Source organism: Protopterus annectens, chromosome 5.part0 (genome assembly GCF_019279795.1).
Source record: "Protopterus annectens isolate FY-2018-M chromosome 5.part0, PAN1.0, whole genome shotgun sequence".
In the NCBI taxonomy this organism is placed as follows: Eukaryota; Metazoa; Chordata; order Ceratodontiformes; family Protopteridae; genus Protopterus; species Protopterus annectens.
The window spans coordinates 281,541,709-281,558,546 of NC_056735.1; the positions used below are offsets into that span (position 1 = coordinate 281,541,709).

A 16,838-nucleotide genomic window follows, 5' to 3' on the forward strand; every position below is an offset into this window, starting at 1 on the left:
TCTGGTGGACCCCAGCCATAAACAAGCTCTACAACAAAAGGAGGAAGCTACTACAAGATAGAGCAAAATCCTTGAAAGGTAAGACACCTTTGATCATTATAAGTAAAAAACTAAGAGCTCTCATAAAATCATCCAAGGCAAATTTTGAGAGAAAAATTGCCAAGGACTCAAAAGACAATCATAAGGCCTTCTTTAGCTATGTTAGAAACCTAGGAGGAAACTCCCAGATATGCTCAGAATTAGTTCAAAATGATGTGAAAATTACTGAACCTACACACATTGCCAACATACTGGCTGACAGGTTCAGTGCAAACTTCTCCCCCCCCCCAAAAGGAGAGATATCTATACCAGAGGATTGTAGCCCCCAAACATCTCCAATGCCCAGGTGAGAACTGCTCTCTCCAAGGCAAAAAACACAGCATCCATGGGACCGGATGGTGTCCCCGGCTGTGTGCTCCATGAACTCAATGAGGAATTAAACCCGCAGTTAGGACAGCTGTTTAATCTTAGCCTCACCTCAGGATACATACCCAAGGAGTGGCGCACGGCGACTGTGGTCCCACTTCACAAGGGCGGTGCCTCCACCGACCCTGGAAATTACTGCCCCATTAGCTTGACAAGCCTTATCTGCAAAGCCATGGAGAGGATCATAATGGAACTCATAAATAAAGACATAGGGAACTTGCAGACTTTGGATCCAACCCAGTTTGGCTTTGTCAAAGGCAGATCATGCCTTTTAAACTTGGTTGACTTTTTCGAAACAGTCACCAAGGCCATTGATGAGGGTAAGGCAGTCCATACAGCCTACCTCGACCTGGCAAAGGCCTTCAACACAATACCCCACTCAGGTATCATCGAAAAACTCATCAGCTTGAATGTAAACCCATACATCACAAGATGGGTTGCAAACTGGCTAAGTGACAGAACCCAGAGGGTCAGAGTTGCTGGCGCCATGTCATACTCAAAGCCTGTCACAAGTGGTGTCCCACAGGGCTCAGTCCTGGGACCACTCTTGTTCGGCATCTACTTTTCTGAAGTACAAGCAAACACAGGAGGGTTATGGCTGACAAAGTTTGCAGATGACTGCAAACTGGGCGCCATAGTCAAAAACACATCTGACACAGATATCCTTCAGAAGGGCCTCACAGAAACGGATAACTGGTGCCAGAGCCATGGCCTAAAGTTAAACGCCAAGAAATGCATAGTCATACCCTTCGGGAAAAACAAGGTTACCCCTAGCTACCATATAGGTGGCAATCCACTGAGCACAGAAGAAGTCATCAGGGATCTGGGGACCCAGGTTGACAGTAACCTTTCGTTTGACACTCATGTTGCCAAAGTAGTTAGGAAAACCTTCTACATTGCCCACCTGATCATGAAGGGATTCACATCTAGATCAAGGGAGGTCATCGTCCCCCTGTACTCATCACTCATTAGACCTATGATTGAGTACAATGCCCCATTCGGAGTGTATCTGACCCGACACCTGCAGCAGCTGGAAAGGCCCCAAAAGTTCCTCACCAAAAGGATAAAGGGTCTCAAAAATATGTCTTATGCTGCCCGACTGAAAGAACTCCAGCTCTATTCAGTCGCATACCGCTTGCTCAGAGGTAACCTATGCCTGACATATAAGGCCATGTCAAACCCAGAATTGATGAATATGCTTCACCTCAAAAAATCTAGATCCCTCAGAACCACAAGGGCGGGAGACTTAAACCTTGACACGGTTATAAATAGAACGTGCTGGAGGGACAGATTCATCACCCAGAGACTCCCTATGCTGTGGAACAAAATCCCGGTACAAGTGAGGCAGAGCACCTCGCTGGCCTTGTTCAAGAGGAATCTTGACCAATGGATGGGAGATCGCAGATATACCCCAGGGATTACTTCAGTGTCACTGCTTGACAGAGGCACAGCAAAATAATAGGCATAGTTTTCTTCAACATAAAGGGGTGGCAAAAGCCACATAACTATGGGCTAGGCTTATAAATGCCCCTGGGCAGATAGCCTAGTATGAACCTATGAACCTATGAGTAAAATAAGAGAACTTCAGAATGGAAGGGAAACGGTAACTACAGCAGAATAACAGCAACTGACACAATCTGAAGAAAAGAGAAGGGAGAAGAAGGAAGAGCTAATGGAACAAAGGAAGGTGGCACTAAATGCCCAATATTATGAAAGTGCAACAAGGTTACAAAAACTTTGGGCAGTGAGGTTATGACTGCAGAAAGAGGAGATAATTGTGGGCAAAGTGAGGGGTAAGAACACATGAAGAAAAGTTAAAAATCTATTGGAAAAAATGGTATTTAAGGAGTATTTTAGTAACTTGTATAAAACACAGAAGGTAAGGAAAAATTGGGAAATAAAGTTCAAATAATTTTTGGAAGGAGAAGGTTTACCAATTGTAACAGATTAGGATAATGTAAAATGTATTGGTCTTATTGAGAGGAAGATTTAAAAAATCAAATAAAGAAAGAAACAGACACTAGGAAAATCACCAGGAGGGGCTGGATCTGCAATAGATCTTAAGGGTCAGAATATTGCCATATTGGCGTAGTGTGTCTAATGAAATTTTAAGACACAGAAAATATTCCCAATTCATGGTATAGGGCCATAATATCACTGTTACCGAAAGAGGATAGGGACCCCAGCATCATATTGCTCAGTTTCAATATTGAACCATGATTATGCCAACTATTTTACCAGGAATTATCGGTGGGGATCAATGAGGCTTTGTGAATAATAGATAAAAATGTGATAGTATTTTAAGGACAAATATGATACACAAGGAAGCAGGGAAGGCAAACAAGAAATTAGTAATACTGGGATTAAGTGCCAAAAAGGTATTCAGTAGAGTACACTGGGGAGTTTTATCAAAAGTAATGTTTAGGATGGGTTTTACTGAGGAGTATATGGAAATGTTAAAGGAAATTTACATAGGCATGTCAACACTGGTAAAAATCAACAGAAAGATAAGAAAGAAAGTAGAAATTTGGAAAGGAACAAGATAGAGCTAATGTCTGTCCCTCTATTATTCAAACTGTATTTGAAACTATCAGCCCAAAAATAAGGCATTTTGATATAACAGGGTGGTTACGAAATGGAACAGAGGAGAAATTAGCACTGTTTGCAGATTAAGTGATTTTGTGTTTAACCCAACCAGATATAGTCATTCCAAATGTATTCACAGTGTGAAGGAAATGTATTCAGATTGTGGGCTATAAAATGAATTAAGACAAAACTAAATCAATATATGTATACAGCACCCCTAATTGTGCACTACTTCAGGACTTCCCAACCCTTTGGGAACACTTGAAATCGAAGTATCAGGAGATAAGGTTAGTGAGGGACTCAAAATTCACTTATTGAAATCTGAGAGCAGATTAACACTAAAATAAATATGATAGTTATTTGGAAATGTATATCAAGTGACATGAATCAAAGGATTCAAGCAAGCAAGATGTTTGTGGGTATGCAGATTTTATATGTGGCCCAGGCACTTCCTTTTGACCCAGAGACTAGATTCTGGAAGGGGTTAAGGAAGAAGTTACTGAACTTTGAATGGGGAAACAGATGTCCGAGGGTTAAGTGGTAAAATATGATATTAGTGGTTGACTGGGGTAGCTGGCAGTCCCACATTTGAATGAGTACTTCAAGGCAATACAACTAAAGGTTCATATGTTACCATTAGAATATGAAAAGAGAGCTGGTGGAAAGAGAGATGGAGCAAAGACAGAATAGCTGGTCACAATTACTAGAAATAAAAAGAAATATAACCCAATTGAGGAGAATATATGAAAACATAACGGAGATCCTGAGAGCAAGAGAATGCAGGACATGGTAATTTGAAGTCTGGCCCATGTTAATGTAACAAAGGGATGGTGGGAAAGGGAAAGGGCATTTTATTTTTGAAAAGAAGGAGATGAAACAAGGATAAGAGAATAGAATAAGAATCTCTGTACAAAGAAAATATCACGTACAAGGGAGCAAGTCAATCGGGTCTAGAGGCTAATATGGAATGTGAAGTATAAGCAGAAATTACAAGAAGAAAGTTGAAGAAATTTTGATAGCAGCAAGGACAGAAGAATGGACAATCAAAGGGCTAATAAGTCAACTTTATAGGGTAGTAATCAGAGATAAATGGATACGAAAGTATAGTCAAGATGAGGTATGGAGGGAAAAATGTCAGGCATCCAGAACAGCAGAGTACACTCATTTAAAATGTTTGGATGAAAATGCTTGTATAAGTGTTTTATACCCCAAAAAGATGCAACAGTTTGTTCCCAAGGGTAATGGAAACATTTTAAAGATGCGAGCACAACCAAGAAGAGGGTTGGAGCCATGTTTTTACAGCATGTAGTAAGATAAATTAAACAAAGATTTAGAGGAACTAATTCAAAAGATACATGATAATCAGCAGCAGGAACCTAAGGAGATAAGCTTTCTTTTAAGTTGGGGGAGATAAAGGCAAAATGCTATGTAAAGGCATTAATAACATTAATATGATTGGTATAAAAAAGTAATAGCAAGGCAATGGAAAATAAATCGTAAATTAAAGACTGAAAAGGTTACAGAAATTGTGCAGGAATTAAAGATAAGGAAAAGAAAATATTGAGAACCAGACATAGGATACATAACAAAAAATGCAAACATTGGAAGAAGAAAGCGGATGAGTAACAAGTCAACAATATAAATGGAAAAATGTTGCAAGTAGGTACTATCAGGTGATGGAAAGAGGAAATTTTAAGGCAGTAAAGGGTTGCAGCAAAACAGGAAGCAAAGAGAAAATGAGACAATATAGCAATAACCCACTCCTGGGTGTGGGTAATGCTGGATTTCCCCATGGTTGGTGTGGTTTGGTCATGAGGTCGAAGCCCAAGTGGCCAAACAAAGCCAGCCGTGGGTAAATCCAGCATTACCCACACCCAGAAGTGGGTTATTGCTATTATACAATTACATTATTTAAGAAAAAAAATAATTACTTTTCTTAAATAATGGCATTGTATAATGCCTCCTTGTTGCCCTTCCTCAGCTGTCTGGTATTCTGCAGCAGTTCTGATGTACTGCGCATGCATATGCCTACGCAGTACATCAGAGCTGTGGGCAAAAGCAACGGAGAAAGCAAGATCTCCATTGCTTTTTACAAACTGTTTTGCTATGTTAAATGGGTTTAACATAGTGAGACAGCTTTAAAAAAAGCAACGGAGAATCTCTGTTGTTTTTTTTTAAAGCTGTCTCGCTATGTTAATCTCGTTTAACATAGCGAGACAGTGTGAAGCAATGGAGATGTTGCATTCTCTGTTGCTGTAAAAGAAAGTGTTAAAGCAATGGAAAAAGTCCGGGCGACTGGACCTTTTTCCATTACTATAACTCTGATTTACAACGTGCACGCTGACCAATCAGCGTGCACATTTTTGAATATTAATGGGGGGGTCGTTGTATAAATCCCAATAACAAATGGTTAGGAACAAATAATAAGATAGCCACAGTATTATACTTTGTTGTATAAAATGTAGAGAAAATGGTCATAAAGGGTTATGGAAAGAAATGGAAAGTATGTTAAAAATGTTAAGTGGACAATTACTAAAAATGTGCAGTAAATGTTTGTAAACAAATGCTGTTAGTGTAGATGGTAGATTGTTTAAATTAAAAGCACAGCCCACTGTAATTGAAACTGCGTACCAAGCATGAGGAATGAGGATTGTACAAAATAAATTAAACCATGTTTAAAGATATAATAAACATTACTTTCAAATATATATATATATATATATATATATATATTTTTTTTTTTTTTTTACAAATGGCCAAGATCATAAGATCGAAGTTTTGAAACTTCAAACGTTTTGAATGAAGATTGCCACACAGCGCAGAATGGGATATTTACCATTTTCCTCACTGTAGTGCGATCTCAGAGTTGGTGTATTTATTTAGCAGGAGATGTAAGGGGGTGCAAGGGAGCTTGCCCCCTGAAAAACTATAAAAAAAAAATTGTTTTTATTTATTTATTTCGTTTTCGAAGTTTCAAAACTTTGATCTTCTGGCTTTGGCCATTTGAAGTTCGAAGTTATGAAACTTCAAGCTTTAGATGTAGATCCATGCACACACATACATACATACTGCAGTAAACATTGTTGAACATTCTGATGACACATTATGATCTTATTCGAAGATAAAGTGAGTTGCAGTTATCTAAAGTTGAGTTATATATAACTGTTGTACTGTACAGTGTAAGTATTACATATCCTGAGCACAGAACTTGTTTTTTGTGAGACAGAGTCATACAGTTATAAAGTAACATGAGAATGTGGCATTTTAGGTGGTGGTTAAAGCAGTGTGATGTAAAGCCAGCATAAACAAAAGTTAGTGTAACAGAGAAAGCTCTGAATTTGCAGTTACCAAAATGTTACAGTGGTAAAAAGTAGCATTTGTGCATGTAGCCATGGAATATATGTATTCTTTCAATAGTACATTGGACTAGACCACTGTATTTCCTACTACAGAATTTTAAGTCCTGCTGTAGCCATTTCCAGCCATTCATGCACTCTTTCAACAACCTAAAATATATTACTTATCAGTCAGTAGTACACAAAGCAGGAAGCTCCTCTAAGTTCTGTTCAGTTTGCTGTAGCCATTTTAACCCGGACTAAATGTAAAGTATTTTGATTTGTATGTATACACACTTGTAGTAAAGATACTTTACATACACAGACATGTGAGATATAACACTGTAACAATATCAAAAATGAATACAACACTTGGACAAACATTTATTTATTTATCATATTGCAAAGAAATGATCTTACTGTAACAATCGGATAAAATTAGGGTTGGTCACAAATGTCATCACAGAACAGATTTTGCCTTGGACATATTGTATCTCATGGTTCTTGTGCATTTGACTTTTCAGTTTAACAAACACAAAATATACATAGATTTTAACGTATTTAAAATATATATATTTTTTAGGGATGAAGTTCCATTTATTTATTCACAAATAATCTATATGTATATTGTTTATTGTTCTCTTTAGAAGGAAGAAGCAGAAGCTAAGGCTCGGGAAGCACAAGAGCGTTTGCGTCAGGAAAAAGAGTTAGTAATGCAGCAAATTGAACAAGAAAGGCTGGAGAGAAAAAAGGTAAGTGAAGCAGACTTATTATTATTATTATAATTATTATTGGTTTGCATTTACGTGTATGGATTTCATATTCAGTTAAAAGTACCTTTGCTCTTTGTAACTGGTCCAGTAGTTGGGCTAGTCCTTGTGGAACTAGCATGTTGTTCCCATTAGAGGCCAGAGATATCAAAGTACTGGTGATATCAATGTAAAAGATGTAGAATTTAGATTCATATATATCTATGTGTATACATGTATGTTGCCCCCAATTACAGCAGTCCCCCACTATTGATTCAAGTGCTGTTAGTTCCATATATATGGTATCCTTCAAAATGTCCTTTTAGTGGTCAAAGCAGTGTTGATAGTCTGCTTTAACAAGAGACAGGTCAGTAAGTATAACGAAACCAGAAAAGTGAGGAGGAATGGTCATAGCTAACCAAATTGATTATGTTAACAGCACCTTTGAAATGTTACAGTATGATAATAAATATAGTATCTAAAATTTAAGTTATCATAACATACAGAAAAATAAAGATGTACTTAGAAGATGCTGTCACCCAAGCATTAATTTAATTGGATAGTTACAATATTCTAACCATTAAGCAAACAGTAATTCCAGCATTGTTTGGAATACCAAAAGTACACAAAGACCTTTATAGCCCATTGTATAGATTGCTAATTTCTGCTGAAGGTTCCAAGACATATCCATTAGCAGTATTTTTTGACAGAATGCTTAAAATATTTTAACAAGATATGACCACATTTTGAAAGATTCATGGTATTTTTGAGGAAACTGACCATTCATCACTGTAACAAGAAGATAAGCCTCCTCACCGTAGATGTAGTGGACCTGTCTTCTAGCATTCTGCATGACATTGATGGAGACCTGTTTCACTCAACATTATTTGAATATGTACTTTTGGGTGGCAGAGAGATCAGTTTTATTATGGATATAATGAAGATAGTATTAAACAATTTCTTATCTTTTGAATGTGAGTTTTATAGACATGTTAAGGGAGTAGCCGTGGGAGAGGTTTGCACCCCTATTTTTGTTAATTTGGTAATGCTAATATGGGAGAGGAGATATATTTAAAAGTCTAAGCATTCAGCATACTGGAACTTAAATTCCAGGTTCTTGGACGATATATTTATTATAGGGTAAAAGGACGAGAAAGAAGTTAGAGAATTTATTGACTATATATCCACTTCTACATTTTTAAGGTTCATACATACTCATAATAGGTACTTCATTCACTGTTTAGATGTCAATATGGTGATTGTTACCAGCAATTTTGTTACTACAGATCTACTTTAAATAATCAACTTACCACTTTGTTGAATCACAGAAGATCAAAAACTTAGTTCAGTGAACTCCAGGAATGACATATTTTGCCACCAGGAAACTAACCGCTTGGCCAGCAATAATCAAAATACAAATTGAAGCAAATTAAACCCACCAAAGTGGAGGCTTCACCCCCACACACCTCCCCCAACTGAATATACCCAACTCTGAGATCGCACTACAGTTGAAAAAAGGGCAAAGTTCACCATGGTGGTCAAGTGGTTATTCTCCCGGTAGCAAAATATGACATTCCAGGAATTCTCTGAATTAAGTTTTTGGCAATGTGGTCTCAATCTTCTGTGATTTGATGAAGTGGTAATTCCATTATTTAAAGTAAATCTGTTACTATTATACACAGGAAAAATATATTTTCAAATTCATGCTTACATTACAAAGGTTGCCACCCTGGGTATTTTACATATATATATATATATATATATATATATATATATATATATATATATATATAATCTATAAAAGCAAAGGTCAGTTTATATGTGTAACTCACATGGATTCCACACAAAAATTACTTTTTGAGGAGGGAAGAAAATTGTGTTCTACGTTTATGGAGAAAAGATATTCTCTGAATATTATTAGTAAAATTTGTGCGGAGGTCACTAGAGAATGAGGAGAGAAGTACACCCCACTTTTAGGTAATAATGAATCTGGTATGACAAAGCACAGTGATGTAGATGATAAAATAAGTTTTGAGAGCTCCCTGGTGATAAAATATAACAGTAATGTGGATGTGATCAAATATATTATTAAGAAAAATTGGTCAGTTTTTAAGACTAATGATGAGGCTTTTTAATTAGTTTGTGACCAACCGCACTTCATTTTTAAGGTAGATAATATTAAAGCAATTTTTGAGAAGAACAAAATTCGGAAAACAAAGTGTAAGTTAGGATGTGAAAAAACATGGACTTTTAAGTATGGCTTATTTAACCAATGTCCTTACATTTTAGAAAAGGATTATATAGAACTTAAGAATTGCTATTCTTTCAGAGTACCACTAAGAAGAGGCAGTTTTGCCACAATTGGGGTAGTATATGTGGCAGTATGCAGACATCCCTCATTTTATATAGGCAAAACAGAGAGAAGTTTGAAAAAAAGAATATACCAATATATTTATAACATTAATAAGAAAAATGTTAATAGTGTATTGTATAAACACTCCAATTTGTAAAAAAATGTAAAATGCTCAAATCTGGAATATTAGAAGTTAAAAGTTTTGATGTCAGGGGTGTAGAATGGGAAGCACAGATTGAGTACAGAGAATTGTTATGACAGTTAATGTTAAATACCACTACTTTCCCAGGATTAAATGAAAATGTGTCAATAAAATCAGTATTATAGATAAGAGCAGCAGAACTGTAATTAGTTTGTGAATAATATCTATTATATTTAAGCATTTTTTCTGAATTGATATTAATTAAATATTTTTAAACACATTAAGTTGGTTATTTCGTAATTTTAGTGGTCATTTTTATCTATAAAGTAGTACTGTTTCTTTAAGGATTTTAACTGTGTTGATCGCACAAGTAGTACTGTTTTGTTAAAGATTTTAATCATGGGATTGCACAAGGTAAATTTAAGGAAGTGTGTTAATTGTCTTTACACGTTCTGATGAAGTCCAGAATAATGAACGTTAAAGCACTTAACTTTTAATAAGTACTGGTTTTGTATTACATGGGATTTAGAGACACTGAATTATTTCATTGGCTTGATTTCTCACCTATGGCTGTGTGAACCCTTGATTATTTCTTTGTCCATTGTTTTGGGTTGCATGGTTTCTACACTCTTTATTTGGTTATTTACTGTTGATAGTCACTGCTGGATTGTTCATTGTGTGTTTTCACATGAACTTATCTTTTTGTCCAACAATAAAGTCAGATAATAAAAACAGAATCTGAAAAAAATAGATGGTAGATGCTTCAATTTACTACTTAAAATCAGTGGTGGCTGGCAACTTCAAATCAAAGGAGGGCTGCAAGAGACAGCTGAATGAGTGGGGCCAACAGGAAGGGGCATAACCAACTAGAAATGGGCAGAGCTATGCTCAAAACCAGAAAAACTGGGACTTTAATTAAATATGGTGCCCTGGGTGCCAAACCATCATTATGAGAGTACAATCAAGACAAAATGAAGTAGAGAAGAAAAAAAAATTTCAATCCATTGGCTACATGACAGCTTACTTAATATCTAGATGGAAAGAAAAAGGTTGTGAGGCATGAAAAAATAAATTACTTTTTAAAATACATTACTGGAATGCCAATCGAAATCAAGTATAAAAAAACAAGCAGTGCTCAGTTCAAACCACTTCTCCTTGCACTGCAATTCTAATTATATTTATATTCAACTTTATAAAAGTACCAAGTAACATGCTGAAAGTAGCAATCTCTGTGATACCAATTACCCCACTTGTAAAAATGTTTCTTATCCAGAAAAGACCTGCTGCCTGACAACAACTATCTACTTGTTTCATGGGGAAAACATGATCAAAGTAAAAAATGAACAGCAAACAACAAACAAGCTCAAGATGAATTGCTTAAAGGATTACTTTGCAGGTTATGGACCACACATGATAGATTGGGATTCTGTTTAGTTTATGGTTAAAGCCTGCAAAGATAACTGCAAGTCTCCGACAAATGTAATGAGCATCTGAAAATACTGCAATCCTGTCCTTTATTACAAATATTGTCATATGCATTTCAATACCTAAGGCTTATACGTTATCTAGTTATGTAAGTATTCTCTGCATGGCAACAACAAAAAGGATTTCAATGTTGATAATTCTTTAACAGTATGCTTATTAAAGTGTACTTGCATCTTAAAATCTCAGATAAGCTTACCTGATGGTCATTAAAGCATTTCTACTTAAACACAGAGCAACAGGCACTGCAACAACATGCATTTTCTGAATAATAAGGGCCATAAATCAACAGTATAAAGATATGACAGAAAACCAGGACATTCTGCAAAATCAAGGACAGATGAAAAGCTGCTGTAGTACTTGTGTCTACCTTGGATCTTGGATGAGGGGATACTTTGCACACTTACACTGCATAACTGCTCCTTGCCTTGCTTGGACACATCCAAAGTCACTACATGGAGGAATGGGGTACAACAGGTATGTCACAATTTGAAATGTCTCTGGCTGATGGGGATGGTCCTGACATATTTGTCATACCTCTAAACCTCAGAGCAAGAAATCTGGAAAAGGCCATAAATAGAAGTGGGACAAAGGCCCAAAAATAAGGACAATTTTTAAATATTTCTCTTATAATCTTAGAAAGATAATAGAATAGTAGGTCTAGCATTAGTATGAATTTTCTGAAAGGTATGAAATCTGAAACTCAAATGTCTGTCATTATTTTCTAACTTCAATCTTTAATGATTTGCTGCTAATTTGCCAGTAAACCACAATTTTATGAAAAACGTACCAAAAATGTGTTGCAAAAAATAAAATAGCTACACAATACAGCTGGGAACCTGTCAAAGAAGGGATAGTTTTCTTAATATTAGTACTGTTAAGTTGAACAGCTGACAAAATAAGAGAATGTACATGCATTTCTGAAATAAAAGTAATCTGTAACTCTGATCATTACAATTATTTATTAATTGTAAACCCTCCACGTTTCTTCCAAAATTGCCATTTTGTGTAGGGATTATTAGGGGGAAAGCAACATTTTGAGCCCAAATTGAGGACAGTTGATAGGTTTGGATATACCTAATTCTATATAGCAATTTATTTGCACATACCACTCAACCTGTTAATGCAGGAAATCTGAACAAGGCCAAATGTATTGGGGGGACAAACAAACAGTACTAAAATTGCTCTTGTATAAACTTAGACAGTTGATAGAATAACAGTTCTTGATTTAGCATGCATTTGTCTGAGGGGTATGAAGTCTGAAACTCAACGTCTGTCATTATTAAGTGACTTCATTCCTAAATGATTTGCCAGAAAACCACAAATTTTATGAGGAACAAACCAAAAATACGAAGCAAAAATCTATTAATTCTGCAACAATCTGGAAAGTTGAGAGGTATATTTCAGCCAGGAGAATTATGCGGCAGAAATCCTACACAATGAACTTAGCTCCCTAGGTGTGGACGATAAGTACCCCCCCCCCAAAAAAAAACGACGATTAAGAGAAGTAATTGCTTCAGTCTGGCTTCATCACTTGCAGTAGCAGTCAGACTCAATCAGTGAAAATATTCAGTAACAAAAAAAATTTGTGCTTGTTGACAGTTGATTTAACTGGTTCCTAATTGAACACATCCAACCAAGAACTGGGAGGGGGCATACCTGAGCTGATCAGATAATCAATAAACACCTTCCTGGTTGTATTATGTTATATTCCTTGTATAATATAGTACAGTTGTTAGAGGGTGTTTAAAATTTATTGTTTTGAACATTTTTCCAGTAAACAATGAAACAAAATGCATGCACCAGTAATGACAAACCTGCCCAATTCAGAACATTTCCATTATAAAAAGTCTACTCAAATGTTTACAATCCACCAATATCAGTAAATATGCACAAACTCTGCAGAAGTAAAAGTCATCTAAATAATTCCACATTAAAGAGATCTGCAACTAATGAAGAGTTTGCTGCTAGCAAACAACTTTATATTTCATTGTTTGACCTAGAAATAAAGTGCCTGTTACCCTTGAGGAATAAATTGCCTGTGTTACATTAAAAAATTATAAGCTAGTAATATTACAGTTGGGAATGGATGGCAAACTGATAACAGGTTCATAGTTACTAGGTATCTCTGCCAAAGAGAAGATTCTCAAGACTGCAGCATCCACCCCTTTAAAAGTACAACACAGTACAGTATCAGCAATGCATCTAAATACTATGGGAGTAAAACCCACAGCCTTCTGCATCAAAAGCAAGTATTCAACCTGTTATGCCATTAACAATGCAAGCAGATTCAGCATAAGCAGCACTAAACTTCTCTTCCCCTGAAGCTCTCAGCTCCTTGTAAAATCCACTCGACATTCAACTTTATGTCTCAGCTTTGTATCACAAGAAATCTGGAAAAAGCCAAAATTTATTGGGTGGGGACAAAGCCCAAAAACAGGGACACATTTTAAACATTCCTTGTATAATCTTGGAACGTTGCTAGAATAAAATGTTGTGTTCCCACCATGCATTTCTCTGCCAAGCCTTGAACCCAGGACCCTGTGCACTACAGTCAGAGCAACATACCACGATGCCAGATCAGCTGTTTCTTGAAAGACAGGAAGACTGAAACTTAAATGGCTATCATTTAGTGAATTCAGTTCTCACCGTAGCTCTCAAACTCTTAGTACAAAACACCTGGACAAAGCCAATAATGGGGGAATACAGCCTCCAAACATATTCAGTGAATTCAGTTTTCACCATAGCTCTCAACTTCTTAGCACAAAAAACCTGGACAAAGCCAGTAATGGGGGAATACAGCCCCAAAAATAGGGACAAATTTCAAATATTGATCTTATAAACTTAGAAAATTGATAGAATAAAAGGTTTTGTGTTGCCATGTATTTTTTGAAGAATATGAAGTCTGAAATTCATATGCTTGTCATTATTTAGTGAATTCAATCCTTTACTGATTACAAAAATCCAGAAAATCACAGATTTTATGAGGAACAGAACAGAATAAAAATATGAGGCAAAAATCTGAACAGTTTTCACAAGTGATGGTGGGTAGGGCATTCATTCTCTTGCTACCTGTACCCAAGGTACAAGTTTTGAGCCTGAGTAATTCTAGTCACCAGGTATATTTAGCTGGGGCATTTTACATGCAGACAGACACACACACACACACACACACACACACACACACACACACACACACACACACACACACACACACACACACAGTATATTCCCTTGCAGCTTTGTTCTGAACACACCAGTACCTCTATATTCCTCTTCCAGCTTTGTTCTGAACCCAATTCCCTTGCAGCGAGAGCATCAAATACAAATTCCCTTCCCAGGAGCCAGTCAGTAGCTATCCATCCATGTACATGAGTGCAGACATTGCAGTCCGAGCCCCTTCCAGTCTATGCGGTTACAAACCACATAGACTTCTAGGCATGTGTACACTGATGCCTTCTCTTCGTAATCCAGACTGGTTAAATAGCAGTCCAGATAGGTACTCAATGAGCACGAGCACACATGCGCAGTTTCGGGACTAGCAACTAATTATGTTACAATTCTGCTTTATTTCATTTTACAGCTGGGGTGCTGAAGTCCTGCAGTCCAATAGCACGAGCCAACCCTGCTTAAAATGATGCACAAATGACCATATTAATGATGTGTGTCCTGGAGGAAATTTTCCATGTCCGTTTAACACCATTATGCTGTTTTACCAAGGTTTATCCTGTCATAGCATGTACATCTGTTGAGCAATATGTATCGGTATAAAAGTTTAAAAAAAATTAAATGGTTGCAAAAATGGTTTTGAAATATTTAGCCAAGTCATATGTTTCAAGTGAATGAAAGAGAGTACAGTGGTATGAAACAAATTTTTGGCATGTACCACTTCCATAGTACCAGTAAGGCATGTACCATGTCTGCAGTACCAGTAAGGCTTTGTTATACCTGAAATATCCTCCTCCACATTAGACCCATGGGATGTAATTCCAAGTACCCTTGAATATGTGAAAATAGTACTAGCATTGCACTGGAAAGCTTCTAAGACTGTGCCCGTGCTCATTCAGTTCCTAGACAACATATCTTATGTGAGAAGTTAAAGGAAAAAGAGATTATGACTGTGTGATAGGAACTGGTTATTAAGTGGTTCGAAGATAGCAAAGTGCATTCAAGACATGCTCATGTTAAACAGTGGAGAAATGGCTTCATCCCCTGTGTGGGAATAAGAACATGACAACCCCCAGAACATATATTTGCCAATGCTGCATCAATAGAAAGAAGAGAGAAATCTCCCAATAGAAATGAACCACTGTTGATGCACACTTAGTAACTGTACTGGCAGTGGTTTCCTACAGAAAATGGTGACTGGGAAGTTCATCTTCACCAGTCTGAACCTGACCAGGTAGAACCATGCAATGCTTTGTACAGAAACAATAAATATGCACATTTAGTAGAATACCAGAGTTTGCAACTACTTGCACAGTAATGTACAAGGATAAAATATAGATTTCAAGAAAAAAATAAACTTTGAAATGCTAAATATTGGTATATATCAACCCCATTTAAGTGTTCTGGGTTCCCAGTAGTTACCATGGTCCTTCTTCATACATGTTGTAAAAGTTAAATCAACACCACTTACTGTGGGTAATGAGTTATTTCAGTACATGAAGGTTAGAGCACAACTTTAGGTAGTGAGTTAACTCAGTTTACTCATTTTTATTTTGAAATCATTAAAAGTACAGTTTTATGTCTTAAATCAAAAAGAGCATGTTTTCACCTGGAGATATTTTAGGCTTAATTGTTTTGCATTTGTTAGTACTTTAATTGTACAGGCAAAATAATTATGGCTAAAGCTTGAAGTAGAAAAATGTTTCCACCTATAAAATATTTAGGCATAATCAGTTTAATTGTGCTAACAAAATAATTATATGATAAAATAAAATGAATAAAAATCCCACCCATAAGAGCTTCATCATACAAATAATTAGCATAGCTTCTCAGTTATCACTCCACATAGTAACAGACCATGCCTAGCCAATTCATAACCTTTTACTCTGTAAGTAAGGACTGAGACTGGTTTCTCAGACCAGTCAATTTTGGAGCTTATCTGGCAGTCTGTCGTAATTTGACTTGAAACTTACCAGTTGGCCAGTCATCATGGATAGTTGTTTATCCTTGGAATGTAAACTGTAAAATAAATATTGTCAGGACACCGGATATATCTATGGACAGTAATAACAGTGAAACCGCCCATAGCAGTTATCAGTTTAACCTTTGTTTTTTGTTTTTTTTTAATTGCCACAGTTGGAGGTGAGCTGGGTGTGGAGGGAGTATGTGTATATGAGCAGCTAGTTAAGATACATTTCATTGGTCATTATTTCTTTCAGCTTGATCACAGTATGGAATTGGCTTGTAAATCAGTAAAAAGACAGTGATGGGAGATGTGGGGCAGACTGTGTTGAAAAAAGGTGCCAGTATAGTTTGATAGGGAGGAGGGTAGGTATGTGTGAGAGCACCAAGATGAACTGCATTACTGTGGTTATTATTTCTTTTACTTTGATTATAATCAAAAGGTTAAAGACAAGTGGTCAGGAATAGATTATGGGGACCTAGGTTATATGTGAAAGAAAGTGATAATTAGATGATCGCTAATATGGCTTGCCCAGAAGAACAATGTATGTGTTTAAGAACAGCAAATTGAAAAATATTCCAGTTTACTTTGATCA

At 36.4% G+C, this 16,838-nt stretch overlaps 1 protein-coding gene across 10 annotated transcripts in view; it reads left to right on the forward strand.

Annotated features, from left to right (window-relative positions):
- The window catches only part of MAP7D2 (MAP7 domain containing 2), a 1,271,501-nt gene that overhangs the window by 1,109,475 nt on the left and 145,188 nt on the right, over positions 1 to 16,838 (forward strand). For all 10 annotated transcript variants that reach the window (XM_044072255.1, XM_044072256.1, XM_044072253.1 and 7 more), the window contains one exon: positions 7,034 to 7,138. In XM_044072255.1, coding sequence (XP_043928190.1) covers positions 7,034 to 7,138 — 105 coding nt within the window. The remainder of the gene's footprint in view (positions 1 to 7,033; positions 7,139 to 16,838) is intronic.